Source organism: Oncorhynchus tshawytscha, linkage group LG06 (genome assembly GCF_018296145.1).
Source record: "Oncorhynchus tshawytscha isolate Ot180627B linkage group LG06, Otsh_v2.0, whole genome shotgun sequence".
Taxonomy (NCBI): domain Eukaryota; kingdom Metazoa; phylum Chordata; class Actinopteri; order Salmoniformes; family Salmonidae; genus Oncorhynchus; species Oncorhynchus tshawytscha.
The window spans coordinates 52,188,818-52,203,736 of NC_056434.1; the positions used below are offsets into that span (position 1 = coordinate 52,188,818).

The window sequence follows — 14,919 nt, forward strand, 5'->3', positions numbered from 1 at the left end:
CATACCTAGCAGACACGTTGTATTCATTCTAGCCTCTATGCACTCTCCTCCTCTCACCTTTTACCTTCTTTTGTGGACTTCAATGAACAACACATCAGCTGTGTGACCAGTTGAAAAAACCTGTCCAAACCATATCATAACCGCTACACACAGCCTACATCGTTGTCTCCATATTAGCTAAAGTAACATCCTAGTCAACATAGCTAATAGAACTAATGCGTTAGTAAACCCGCTACAATCATACAGTAACGTTACAGTCTCCCCCCCAAGATGGCATAGCAGTCAGACGTCCTTTGTCCTCGTCTTGTCGTGTCCCGTGTATATATATATTTACATCTTTTCGTCGCATATCTTTTTATAATAAAAAAAACCCATCTCAACTTCAAAACACTCTCCTTCAACCCGCCTCACCAATTTAAAAAAAGTATTATTCACCTTAATTCTGAAATCCACAATAGAAGTTAGCCAGAAGCTAGCCAGAAGCTAGCCAGTTTACTGGCTAACGTTAGTATTCAGCTAACCATTGTTGGTGGTCATCAGCTATCCTTTAGCTCGAAAAGCTATCGCCAGTTTTGTACAACGTGACTCAGACCAGAGCATACAGGACCTATTTTCTCTCCATATCCCCAGATTTCTACCGCAAGCTCTGGACATTTACACCTGGATCTAGCTAGCTGCTGCTATCCGAGTGACTATAGGTTTACGTCGGTCCCGGAGCAAACATAAATTAATCCGGAGCTAGCCAGCTGAAGAGTTCCATTAGCCTCTCCTGGGCTACAATCACCTATCCGGACCAGTTTTACTACCGATGCGGAGCCCCACTGGAGCCCCACACCGCAACGTTATCTGCCCGAGGGAGTTATCCAACTGGCCCCTCCGTCGCGACGTTACCTGAATGCCCATCTGCGGCCTGCTAATTGTTAGCTGTCTTATCGGCTGCTATCTGAATAGGTCTATCGGACAATTTTCTTGGGTCACTATAACTATATCTATTTTGCCAATTGGATTGATCCCCTCTACCACATGGAACCCCACTAATCTACCGACGGAAACGCACGAGGTGGCTAAAAACAAACCTTCATCCTCTGCCAGCTTGCTACCGATGGCCCGGCTAGCTGTCTGAATCGCCGTGACCCCAACCAACCTAACTACTCACTGGATCCTTATGAACACTCGGCTAAGCATGCCTCTCCTTAATGTCAATATGCCTTGTCCATTGCTGTTCTGGTTAGTGTTTATTGGCTTATTTCACTGTAGAGCCTCTAGCCCTGCTCATTATACCTTATCCAACCTTTCAGTTCCACCACCCACACATGCGATGACATCACCTGGTTTCAATGATGTTTCTAGAAACAATATCTCTCTCATCATCACTCAATACCTAGGTTTACCTCCACTGTATTCACATCCTACCATAACTTTGTCTGAACATTATACCTTGATGCTATTTTAGCGCCCCCAGAAACCTCCTTTTACTCTCTGTTCCGGATGTCCTAGACAACCAATTCTCATAGCTTTTAGCCGTACCCTTATCCTACTCCTCCTCTCTTCCTCTGGTGATGTAGAGGTTAATCCAGGCCCTGCAGTGCCTAGCTCCACTCCTATTCCCCAGGCGCTCTCTTTTGATGACTTCTGTAACCGTAATAGCCTTGGTTTCATGCATGTTAACATTATAAGCCTCCTCCCTAAGTTTGTTTTATTCACTGCTTTAGCACACTCTGTCAATCCGGATGTCCTAGCCGTGTCTGAATCCTGGCTTAGGAAGACCACCTAAACTCTGAAATCTCCATCCCTAACTACAACATTTTCAGACAAGATAGAACGGCTAAAGGGGGTGGTGTTGCAATCTACTGCAGAGATAGCCTGCAGAGTTCTGTCCTACTTTCCAGGTCTGTACCCAAACAATTTGAACTTCTACTTTAAAAAATCCACCTCTCTAAAAACAAGTCTCTCACCGTTGTCACCTGCTATAGACCACCCTCTGCCCCCAGCTGTACTCTGGACACCATATTTGAACTGATTGCCCCCCATCTATCATCAGAGCTCGTGCTGCTAGGTGACCTAAACTGGAACATGCTTAACACCCCAGCCATCCTACAATCTAAGATTGATGCCCTCAATCTCACACAAATGATCAATGAACCTACCAGGTACCTCCCCAAAGCCGTAAACACGGGCACCCTCATACGGGCACCCTCATCCTAACCAACTTGCCCTCTAAATACACCTCTGCTGTTTTCAACCAAGATCTCAAAAATCACTGCCTCATTGCCTGCATCCGTAATGGGTCAGTGGTCAGGTGACCTCCATTCATCACTGTCAAACGCTCCCTGAAACACTTCAGCGAGCAGGCCTTTCTAATTGACCTGGCCCGGGTATCCTGGAAGGATATTGACCTCATCCCGTCAATAAGAGGATGCCTGGTTATTTAAAAAAAATGCCTTCCTCACCATCTTAAATAAGCATGCCTCATTCAAGAAAGTTAGAACCAGGAGGAGATATAGCCCTTGGTTCTCTCCAGACCTGACTGCTCTTAACCAACAGAAAAACATCCTATTGCGTTCTGCATTAGCTTCGAACAGCCCCCGTCATATGCAACTTTTCAGGGAAGCTAGAAACCAATATACATAGGCAGTTAGAAAAGCCAAGGCTAGCTTTTTCAAGCAGAAATTCTCTTCCTGCAACACAAACACCAAAAAGTTATGGGACACCGTAAAGTCCATGGAGAATAAGAACACCTCCCCCCAGCTGCCCACTGCACTGAGGATAGGAAACTCTGTCACCACCGATAAATCCACTATAATTGAGAATTTCAAGAAGCATTTTTCTACGGCTGGCCATGCTTTCCAACTGGCTACCCCTACCCCGGTCAACAGCACTGTACCCCCCACAGCAACTCGCCCAAGCCTTCCCCATTTGGGGCGGCAGGGTAGCCTAGTGGTTAGAGTGTTGGACGAGTAAACGATAGGTTGCAAGTTCAAATCCCCGAGCTGACAAGGTACAAATCTGTCGTTCTGCCCCTGAACAGACAGTTAACCCACTGAATTTGTCCTTAACTGACTTGCCTAGGTAAATAAAGGTCAAATAAATACATTTCTCCTTCTCCCAAATCCAGTCAGCTGATGTTCTGAAAGAGCTGCAAAATTTGGACCCCTACAAATCAGCCAGGCTAGACAATCTGGACCCTTTATTTCTGCCGAAATTGTTGCAACCCCTATTACTAGCCTGTTCAACCTCTCTTTCGTGTCATCTGAGATTCCCAAAGATTGGAAAGCAGCTGCGGTCATCCCCCTCTTCAAAGGGGGAACACTCTTTACCCAAACTGCTACAGACCTATATCTGTCCTACCCTGCCTTTCTAAGGTCTTCAAAAGCCAAGTCAAAAAACAGATTACCGACCATTTCGAATCCCACCATACCTTCTCCGCTATGCAATCTGGTTTCAGAGCTGGTCATGGGTGCACCTCAGCTACGCTCGAGGTCCTAAACGATATCTTAACCGCCATCGATAAGAAACAATACTGTGCAGCCGTATTCATTGACCTGGCCAAGGCTTTCAACTCTGTCAATCACCACATCCTCATCGGCAGACTCGATAGCCTTGGTTTCTCAAATGATTGCCTCGCTTGGTTCACCAACTACTTTTCTGATAGAGTTCAGTGTGTCAAATCAGAGGGCCTGTTGTCCGGTTCAATTCTTGGGCCGACTCTCTTCTCTGTATACATCCATGATCTCGCTCTTGCTGCTGGTGAGTCTCTGATCCACCTCTACGCAGACGACACCATTCTTTACCATACCACCCTGCATACCACTGCTGGCTTGCTTCTGAAGCTAAGCAGGGTTGGTCCTGGTCAGTCCCTGGATGGGAGACCAGATGCTGCTGGAAGTGGTGTTGGAGGGCCAGTAGGAGGCACTCTTTCCTCTGGTCTAAAAATATCCCAATGCCCCAGGGCAGTGATTGGGGACACTGCCCTGTGTAGGGTGTCGTCTTTCGGATGGGACGTTAAATGGGTGTCCTGACTCTTTGAGGTCATTAAAGATCCCATGGCACTTATCGTAAGAGTAGGGGTGTTAACCTTCGGTGTCCTGGCTAAATTCCCAATCTGGCCCTCAAACCATCACAGTCACCTAATAATCCCCAGTTTACAATTGGCTCATTCATCCCCCTCCTCTCCCCTGTAACTATTCCCCAGGTCATTGCTGTAAATGAGAACGTGTTCTCAGTCAACTTACCAGGTAAAATAACAAATAAAATAAATACACAAATCAAATTCTGTATACTTCTGGCCCTTCTTTGGACACTCTGTTAACAACCCTCCAGACGAGCTTCAATGCCATACAACTCTCCTTCCGTGGCCTTCAACTGCTCGTAAAACCAAATGCATGCTCTCCAACCGATCGCTGCCTGCACCTGCCCGCCCATCCAGCATCACTACTCTGGACGGTTCTGACTTAGAATATGTGGATAACTACAAATACCTAGGCGTCTGGTTAGACTGTAAACTCTCCTTCCAGACTCACATCAAACATCTCCAATCCAAAGTTAAATCTAGAATTGGCTTCCTATTTCGCAACAAAGCATCCTTCACTCATGCTGCCAAATACACCCTCGTAAAACTGACCCATCTTACCGATCCTGACGACGACGATGTCATTTACAAAATAGCCTCCAATACCCTACTCAATACATTGCATGCAGTCTATCACAGTGCCATCTGTTTTGTCACCAAAGCCCCATATACTACCCACCACTGCGAACTGTACGCTCTCGTTGGCTGGCCCTCGCTTCATACTCGTCGCCAAACCCACTGGCTGCAGGTCATCTACAAGACCCTGCTAGGTAAAGTTCCCCCTTATCTCAGCTTGCTGGTCACGATAGCAGCACCCAGCTGTAGCACGCACTCCAGCAGGTATATCTGGTCACCCCCAAAACCAATTCTTCCTTTGGCCGCCTCTCCTTCCAGTTCTCTGCTGCCAATAACTGGAACGAACTACAAAAATCTCTGAAACTGGAAACACATCTCCCTCACTAGCTTTAAGCACCAGCTGTCAGAGCAGCTCACAGATTACTGCACCTGTACATAGCCCATCTATAATTTATCCCAAACAACTACCTCTTCCCCTACTGTATTTATTTATTTTGCTCCTTTGCACCCCATTATTTTTATTTCTACTTTGCACATTCTTCCACTGCAAGTCTACTATTCCAGTGTTTTACTTCCTATATTGTATTTACTTTGCCACCATGGCCTTTTTTTTGCATTTACCTCCCTTATCTCACCTCATTTGCTCACATCGTATATAGACTTATTTTTCTACTGTATTATTGACTGTATGTTTGTTTTACTCCATGTGTAACTCTGTGTTGTTGTATGTGTTGAACTGCTTTGCTTTATCTTGGCCAGGTCGCAATTGTAAATGAGAACTTGTTCTCAACTTGCCTACCTGGTTAAATAAAGGTGAAATAAATAAATAAAAATAAATAGTCAGTAAGCAGTTAGACCGACGGACCACGGTGGCAATAAAATAATAAAACCAAAAGCTTACCTTGACTTGGAAGAGTTCCAGTGTTGTGCTGGTTAGTCATAGTCAGCCAGCTAACATAGCATCCCTCTATTTGAGCCGGGTGTTTAATTAACTAAACTAGCCAGCTGCATTTGCAATGCTTGCTTCTCCTTCATTTTTTAATAAATTAATTTGTTGAAAACTGTTCAACTATTGTTTTTCTCTCTCTTGGAGTCAATTACTCACCACATGTTATGCACTGCAGTGCTAGCTAGCTGTAGTTTATGCTTTCAGTACTAGATTCAATCTCTGATCCTTTTGATTGGGTGGACAACATGAGGCTACTGTAGACCTTCATTGCAAAACAGTATGTTTTAATAAATTATTTGGTGACATATGAATATATTTAGTATAGATTTATCTAAAAAGGATAACTTTTTCAATGTTTTACAATTTTTACTGAGGAGGATGGTCCTCTCTTTCCTCCTCTGAGGAGCCTCCACTGATCCCAATGCCTCAGGGTATTGTTTGGGGACATTGTCCTGTGCACGGTGCCGTCTTTCAGATGGAACGTTAAAACGGGTAACCTGGCTCTCTATAGTCACTAAAGATCCCATGGCACTTATTGTAAGAGTAGTTGTGTTAACCCCGATATCCTGGCTAAATTCCAAATCTGGCCACCTAATTATCCCCAGCTTCCAATTGGCTCATTCATCCCCCTCCCCCCCCGTATCTGTTCCACAGGTCGTTGCTGTAAATGAGAATGTGTTCTCAGTCAACTTACCTGGTAAAATAAGGGTAAAATAAAAATGTTTAACTGGTGGCAGTTGTGAAAAAAGTTCACCGCAACGTGGCTAAATGACGACACAGATAATATAGAGCTGGCTGGCTTCTCCGTGCATCAGCAGCACAGAGCAGCTATGTCTGGTAAGACGAGGGGCGGGGTGTGTGTCTATTTGTCAATAACTTCCAGTGCGCGATGTCTAATATTAAAGAGGTCTCAAGGTATTGCTTGCCTCTGGTAGAATACCTCATGATAAACTGTAGACCACACTATCTACCAAGAAAGTTCTCATCTATATTATTCGTAGCTGTCGATTTACCACCCCAAACCGATGCTGGTACTAAGACCACACTCAACAAGCTATATAAGGCTATAAGCAAACAAGAAAATGCTCATCCAGAAGTAGCACTCCTAGTGGCCAGGAACTTTAATGCAGACAAACTTAAATCTGTTTTGCCTCATTTCTACCAGCATGTCACATGTGCAACCAGAGGAAAAAAACTAGAGACCACCTTTACAGACAGACGCATACAAAGCTCTCCCTCGCCCTCTATTTGGCAAATCTGACCATAATTATATACTCCTGCTTACAAGCAAAAACTAAAGCAGGAAGTACCAGTGACTCGCTCAATACGGAATTGGTCAGATGACACGGATGCTACGCTACAGGACAGTTTTGCTAGCACAGACTGGAATATGTTCCGAGATTCATCCAATGGTATTGAGGAGTATACCACCTCAGTCATCGTCTTCATCAATAAGTGCATCGACACAGTGACTGTACGTACATATCCTAACCAAAAGCCATGGATGACAGGCAACATCCGCACAGAGCTAAAGGCTAGCGCTGCCGCTTTCAAGGAGCGGGACACTAATCCAGATGCTTATAAGAAATACTGCTATGCCCTCAGACAAACCAAAAAACAGGCAAAGCGTCAATACAGGACTAAGATTGAATCCTACTACACCGGCTCTGACGCTAGTCAGATGTGGCAGGGCTTGAAAGCTATTATGGACTACAAAGCGAAACCCAGCAGCGAGCTGCCCAGTGACGCGAGCCTACCAGATGAGCTAAATGCTTTTTAGGCTCGCTTCGAGGCAAGCAACACTGATGCATGCATGTGAGCACCAGCTGTTCCATACGACTGTGTGATCACGCTCTCCCGTAGCCCATGTGAGCAAGACCTTTAAAAAAGTCAAGATTCACAAAGCCGCGGGGCCAGACCGATTATCAGGAAGTGTACTCAAAGCATGCTCGGACCAACTGGCAAGTGTCTTCTCTGACATTTTCAACCTTTCCCTGACCAAGTCTGTCATAACTACATTTTTCAAACAGACCACCATAGTCCCTGTGCCCAAGAAAACGAAGGTATACTGCCAAAATGATTACTGCCTGGTAGCACATCGGTAGCCATGAAGTGCTTTGAAAGGCCGGTCATGGCTCACATCAACACCATCATGCCGGAAACCCTAGACCCATTCCTATTCGCATACCGCCCCAAGAGATCCACAGATGACGCAATCTCAATCGCACTCCACACTGCCCATTCCCACCTGGACAAAAGGAACACCTATGTGAGAATGCTGTTCATTGATTTCAGCTCAGCGTTCAACACCATAGTACCCACAAAGCTCATCACTAAGCTTAGGATCCTGGGACTGAACACCTCCCTCTGCAACTGGATCCTGGACCTCCTGACTGGCCACACCCAGGTGGTAAGGGTAGGCAACAACATATCATCCACGCTGATCTTCAACACTGGGGCCCCTCAGGGGTGCGTGCTTAGTCCCCTCCTGTACTCCCTGTTCACCCACGACTGCGTGGCTAAGCACGACTCCAACACCATTGTTACGTTTGCTGATGCCACAACAGTGGTAGGCCTGATCACCGACAACGATGAGACAGCCTATAGGGAGGAGGTCAGAAACCAGGCAGCGTGGTGCCAGGACAACAACCTGTTCCTCAATGTGAGCAAGACAAAGGAACTGATCGTGGACTAAAGGAAAAATGAGGGCCGAACAGGCCCCCATTAACATCGACAGGGCTGAAGTGGAACGGGTCGAGAGTTTCAAGTTCCTTGGTGCCCACATCACCAACTAACTATCATGGTCCAAACACATCAAGACAGTTGTGAAGAGGGCACGACAACACCTTTTCCCCCTCAGGAGACTGAAAAGATTTGGCATGGGTCCACAGATCCACACAAAGTTCTATATCTGCACCATCGAGAGCATCCTGACCGGTTGCATCTCTGCCTGGTATGGCAACTACTTGGCATCTGACCGTAAGGCACTACAGAGGGTAGTGCGTACGACCCAGTACCATCACTGGAGCCAAGGTTCCTGACATCCAGGACCTATATACTAGGTGGTGTCAGAGGAAGGCCCAAAAAGATGTCAAAGACTCTAGTCACCCAAGTCATAGACTGTTCTCTCTGCTACCTCACGGCAAGCAGTACCAGAGCGCCAAGTCTAGGACCAAAAGGCTCCTTTACAGTTTCTACCCCAAGCCATAAGACTGCTGAACAATTAATCAAATGGCAACCAAGACTATTTACATTGACACCACCCCCTCGCCCCCATATGTTTTTACATTGCTGTAACTTGCTGTTTATTATCTATTATTATGCATAGTCACTTTACAAATTACCTCGACTAACCTGTACCCCCGCACATTGACTCGGTACCAGTACCCCCTTTATTATATAGCCTCATTATTGTTAATTAATATTCTTGTTACTTTTTGATTCATTTTTTAAAATATTTTTTCCCCCATAAACTATCAAAATAAGAAAGTTGCACATTCCATGTATAATCTCCCAGCAATTTAATGGGTATTTACCAACGTTTCGGGAATCACTGAGCCTAAACGTTTCGGTATCACTGTGCCTAAACGTTGGTAAATACCCATTAAATTGCTGGGAGATTATACATGGAATGTGCAACTTTCTTATTTTGATAGTTTACAGTTTATTCGCCGTTAGTCAGCATCTCCACACAAACTACTATTCTGGGTGTGCGCCAGCTCATGTTTTTATTTTTTTCCCAGACTGTTGTGTCGACTTTATTTAATTTTTTACTTTCGTTTATTTAGTAAATATTTTCTTAACCAACAATGCAGTTCAAGAAATAGAGTTAAGGCCTTTAAGAATTTCACGGTAAGGTTCTACCTGTTGTATTCGGCGCATGTGACAAATAACATTTGATTTGATTAGATGCTTTTTTCATTAATTAGGCTATTTTCTCTTGAACCATATGGTCGATCTAATATATGGACACAGATCTAAAAAAAAAAATACACCATCTACGAATATATATATTTTTAAGTTATTCAACTATAAATCACCAAAGTTACGATAGATTACCATAGATCTTCAGTTAATTATGAAAATTACAGAAGATTCCTGTAACTTTGATAAATTACCAGTAGCTTTGCAACCCTTCCCAAGGATATTTTTATGTGTTGCTTATCTGAATATTTATCCAGCTGTGAGAGCTTTACAGAGCTTTATTTTATTTTTTTACCATTTAATGATATTGAATTGTATGGTTTTTCAGTTTCTCTGGAAGGAATGGGTTGGAGTCTGTATGAGCTGGCACCCAGTGAGGCTGAGGACACCTCTCTCTCTCAGCTCACACATGAGCTCAAGGAGAAAGACCTGGTGAGCGTTCATTGTTCTTAAAGTCGGCTGACAGGTTATTGGAAGACCGGAATAGAAAGGGGGATACCTAGTCAGTTGTACAAATCATTCATCTGAAAAGTGTCTTCCGCATTTAACCCAACCCCTCTGAATGCAGTTCATTGTTGTGTTGTCAGACCTTGATTCTAATAAATATTTTTCTTACCAACAGGCCCTCGTAATACAACTGAATGATAGTGGTTTCCTTATACTGTTACATTCATCTCACTTCCTCACATATGAAGGTAAGACAAAACCTGTATACGCAACATATTGCATTTAAATATATTATAGATATAAGCTAAATATCTAACTTTACATTATAATTGTACATTTCAGATGCTGGGTCCAATAAGCCAGAGGTATTGCAGGGGATGTTTGTGTTTCCGGATTCCAGAGCTATACAACGAGGTGTGTATATATATGTATGTATGTGTGTGTGTGTGTATATGTGTGTGGCCAACACCTATGCCCTTGTATACAGGACGGTTTTTGTCTATTATTTTATAATTTATCCTTACGTAATGTCATATTTTTTTTACCACAGACACCAAGATCTGCTCGAAGAAGCCCTCCCTCTCACCAGAGGGCCTCCAGGTGGTGCCTGCACTGAACTACGCAGAGACAGAGGTGGAAAAGTGCCTCCCTGAACAGAGTTGGGAGCTACGTGGTTTACTAGAGCAGCATATCCAGAGCTACGCTGCCCTCATCCACCCTGGGCTTACTATCAGTCCATCCAGGGAAGCCAGCATCTTCCCAGATCAGTTTGATGTTCCTGACGCCCTCAAATATCTCTACTCCACCCCAAAGTGGACTGAAATGGGATGGAAATGTCTCAAGTCTTACTTCCACCAGCCGGGCTCCTTCGAGCTCTCTGTATCCAGGGCCACAGAGCTCCTGGCGGCTGGACGAGAGGAGCGAGGGGATGAGCCAGATGATGACGTCTACTACTGCCTGTCATCTCCAGAAGGCCCCCCCATGACTCCTGCTAGTCTGGGTGGCCCAGAGGAGGAGCAGTCAGGGGGACAGTCACCAGGAGACACAGCTGACACAGCCACATACATAAGTAATGCACTGGCAGTATCTACAGAGGACTTTGAGAAACCTGGTATGACCAAGGCAGACAGTAATGCACCAAATAAAAGAGTAGAGGAAGAGAAGACCTTGTCTTCAAAGGAGGTGCAAGACAAGGTGCAACATGTGCAACCCAAGGAGGTGCAGGAGGAAGTGCCCTCTGATCTTACCAAGCCTGCCGTCCCAGCAGGGGACTTTGCGAAACCTGTCTTGAAGAAGGCTGACAGTAATGCACCAGAGACAACTTTGATTCCAAAAGAGGTGCAGAAGGAGCTTCCCTATGATCTTTCCCAGCCTGTTGTGTTGGCAGATGATTCTGGGAAGCCTGGGAAGAACAAGGCCGTACCAGGCGTAGAGGATGAAGGGACACATTTGAATGCAGAGGAAGTCCAAGTGGATAGGCAAAAGGAGGTGAAAGAGGATATGCTTTCTGATCTTTCACAGCCTGCAGAAAACTTGAGGAAAGCTGGCCCAGCAGCGTTGGGTAAGGCAGACTGTAAAGCACCAGAGGTAGGAGTAGCGAATGAAGGGACAAACTTGCACCTGAAAGAGGTGCAAAAGGATATGCCCTCTGGTCTTTCACAGCCTGCAGTCTCTCAAGAGGAATTGAAGAAACCTGGGCCGGCCCTGGCAACCAAGCCCAACATTAAAGCAGTAGAGACAGGAGTAGAGGATAAAGGGGGGGATTTGCCTAAGAAGGAGGTGCAAGAGGAGGTTCCATGTGATCTTTCCCAGTTTGCAGTGTCGGCAAATGTTTTTGCAATAGCCGGTATGACAGTGATGACCAAGGCCACAGAGGTGACAGAGGTTTCAACCTCACCTGCATCAGGTGACCTCCCAACAGTGCTAGTCATCACTGCCACTGAAGGAACTGCAACCGTTGTACCTCATAATGAGAACTTTGGCTTGATCAATACAGAGTCGATCACAAAGAACTCCTCCAGTTTGCCACCAGCCAAAGTACAGGAGAGGGGTGGAAGTGCTCTCAATGGGCAACGTGGCAAGGCCAATGAGGTCAATAATTTATCCACATCAGATTGGAGGAAACGGCCAAGGAAACGGCGTAGATTTAGCGGGTTGGGTAAACGGGTCTTGAGGTCTTCGGCAGCTGACTTTGAAGAGGAAGAAACTGAGAAGGGATGTTTGGATTCAAGTAAAGTCTACTCATTGAAAAAGAGGAAGGAAATGACAGATTTAGTTCAACTTAACCCATGGAAAAAGAAGGAAAGGATGGATGTAACCCAGGTTCGTCCATTGAAAATGCAGAGGGAACTAATGAATTTGATCCAAGATCTGCCTTTAAAAAAGAAGAAGGAAAGCAAGGATTCAATTAACTTTTACCCATTCAAAAGAAAGGAAAGTGTGGATCTAATTCACGACGGCCACCCATTGAAAAAGAAGACAGATCGGTGGGACTTGAAGGCAATCATCTCTGAATGCGGTAGAATCTTTGTCCCTCATGGTTCCGCAGTTATCGCCAAGGATATAGAATCTTTGAAAGTTATGGGGAAAGTGATAGATCACAAACAATGTGCTGATGAGATGATGGTTGAAGCTTGTATCAAAGTACCCCAACCCATAGAAACAGGAGATGAACCTGGCCTAGAGTTGATAAAGTCAGATGAAAACAAAGATCCGCACATATGGAGTTCAGACAGTAAAGACCATCCACCAGAGGTTAAAATGGCTGATGTAGACAAGATGGCCTCTCAGAAATCCTCAGAACTGGTCCAGAACAAAGACATGGATTTTCCTTCCTTAGAAAAACACAAAAAGAATAGTCAATTTGTTGCAATATCCCTCAGTAAACTAAAGACAGTTTTCTCAAGAAGGGGAAAGAAGAAAACACCTCTCAAACCTGTTTCAGAAGATCAAATGTTACCATTGGACAAAAAAAGCAAGGCCGATGCTGGCATGGAAAGTGTTCATTTCAGTAATTCCTGCAAAGATACCCCGGACAGAATCACAGGTGCTGCTGAAGTTGCAAAGGAACAGACATTTGGCCTAGACCCAAAGTTTGCACTAGCATTAGGCTTGACTCCTAGGGAGTTGCATAATAATGCACCCAAATCTCCAGAAAAAAGTGATATTCCACTGAAGCAAGACATTCAGAGCAGACTGGACCTGTTTACACCTCAAGCCACATCTGACCAAATGTCTGAGGCTTTGCCTAGCTCCCCTTCAGCAACAATAACCTTAACGGATCGGGGGAGCCCATTAAAAATGAAATGCAAGCCTGCAGACTCCATAAGGAAAAAATGTAAGTTCCTCTTGGGAAGTCATGTAGTTGTTGTCAACCTCACACCATGCAAATAACAAAACATGCAGATTTTATTTGATTTTGTTCTCCTAAACCACACACTTAATTAGATATTGATATTTGTCATCTTGATAATTGAGTTGTGATTGCAGTTAATATGTGCTGAATTTTGAAATATGCCGAAATGTTAAAATAATCTCTTTGTCTTCAATTCCTGATGATTCTGTTTCTATATATCTATTTTTCTACCTGAACTGCAAAGCAACACTATGAAGTTAAATGTTAATAGCTTCTTGCTATTCTGTTCCCAGGTCTGTTTGTGCTGTAGTTGACAAGACAGCACAAACTGATCTTGGACCAGGCTAGCCTCTTGCCACCTCCGTTGCCTCTGCTTTGTCTTGCTGTGTGTCGTGCTACTGTCCCCCATTTCAATCTAATACAAATCATAAAACAATTTGGTTCAATTTTGGCGAGGAGATTTGCATGCAGGCGACTGACTGCCTTACGACAATTTAATTTCAAAGTATTCATTATCACTATACGCTACTTTGTGTTTTTTGTTTTCATACTGTTTCTTCTGTCTCTTTTCTCTGTTCTCTTTTGTTTCTACAGGGTGGTTGCACTATCACACACCAACTTCTTTTGAAAAAGAGAAAGTAGCACAACCTATATCCTCCCAACTACTGACACTTAACCCTGATGTCAGGCGTGTTGTCAGTAGGGGTAGGCCTCGCACAGTGAAGAAAGATACCAGTGATGCATCATGCCCACCAGCAGATGCTCTGACCCTATTGGCCGATTTGGCCCTTAGTACCAGTAACAACAAAGTACTGGAACAGCAGCCAGACCACCTGGCACTTCAGCAACAAGAATGCTGTCCAAGTTTGCTTATAAGTGACAACAGTGTCAAAGATGGCGGCTCTCCTCATGAGTCAGATGGTGAACCAGAGTCTGTCCTTCATGCACTGCTGAAGCACCCTTCTGTTGCTAGGCTTAAACTTCCCCCTCAGTCTCCGTCACCCAAGGGGCTGGTGGTGGGGAGTGGGGAGCGGGTTGTGTTAGTCTCACAAGAGCATTCTTACTCACTACCGCCATCCTCCTCTCTACTATTGGGTTTGTCAGGTTCAACCCTCCAAATCCCCATTTCGGAGGGACTTCAGCCGCATCGCAAGGATATGGTCTATGGTGACGGAACTCAAGCACTACGGGCCTTCCTGTGTCAGGAGCAGGACCAGAACAGGAAGGAACTCGGGAAGGAATCCGGGGTGGCTCCAGAATCCATGAGAAAAGGAATTGGGCGCAGGCAGAAGTTCCGTCGGTTACGGCGGTTCATCGAAAAAGACCGCTCAGTTCAAGTGACAAGGCTGTGGAAGGAAAACTATGACTTTAATTCAGACAGCAAGTTTACCAACGACCCTATGGATAAAACAGTTATTAGAGCCCTACATGGGTATGTACTTAGAATTTGTAATTTACACTGAACAAAAATATAAACACAACATGCAACAATTTCAAAGAGTTACAATTCATATAATGAAATCAATCAATTTAAATAAATATATTGGGCCCTAATCTATGGATTTCACATGACTGAGAATACAGATATGAATCTGTTGG

General features: G+C 44.6%; 1 protein-coding gene across 3 annotated transcripts in view; it reads left to right on the forward strand.

The window, feature by feature from the left end:
* Window positions 1-14,919, forward strand: part of LOC112252705 — a 41,927-nt gene that overhangs the window by 18,393 nt on the left and 8,615 nt on the right. For 2 of the 3 annotated variants that reach the window (XM_042323374.1, XM_042323373.1), the window contains exons 11-15: window positions 9,847-9,950; window positions 10,141-10,213; window positions 10,308-10,379; window positions 10,516-13,302; window positions 13,915-14,752. In XM_042323374.1, coding sequence (XP_042179308.1) covers window positions 9,847-9,950; window positions 10,141-10,213; window positions 10,308-10,379; window positions 10,516-13,302; window positions 13,915-14,752 — 3,874 coding nt within the window. The remainder of the gene's footprint in view (window positions 1-9,846; window positions 9,951-10,140; window positions 10,214-10,307; window positions 10,380-10,515; window positions 13,303-13,914; window positions 14,753-14,919) is intronic. The other variant, XM_042323375.1, reaches the window with a different exon arrangement.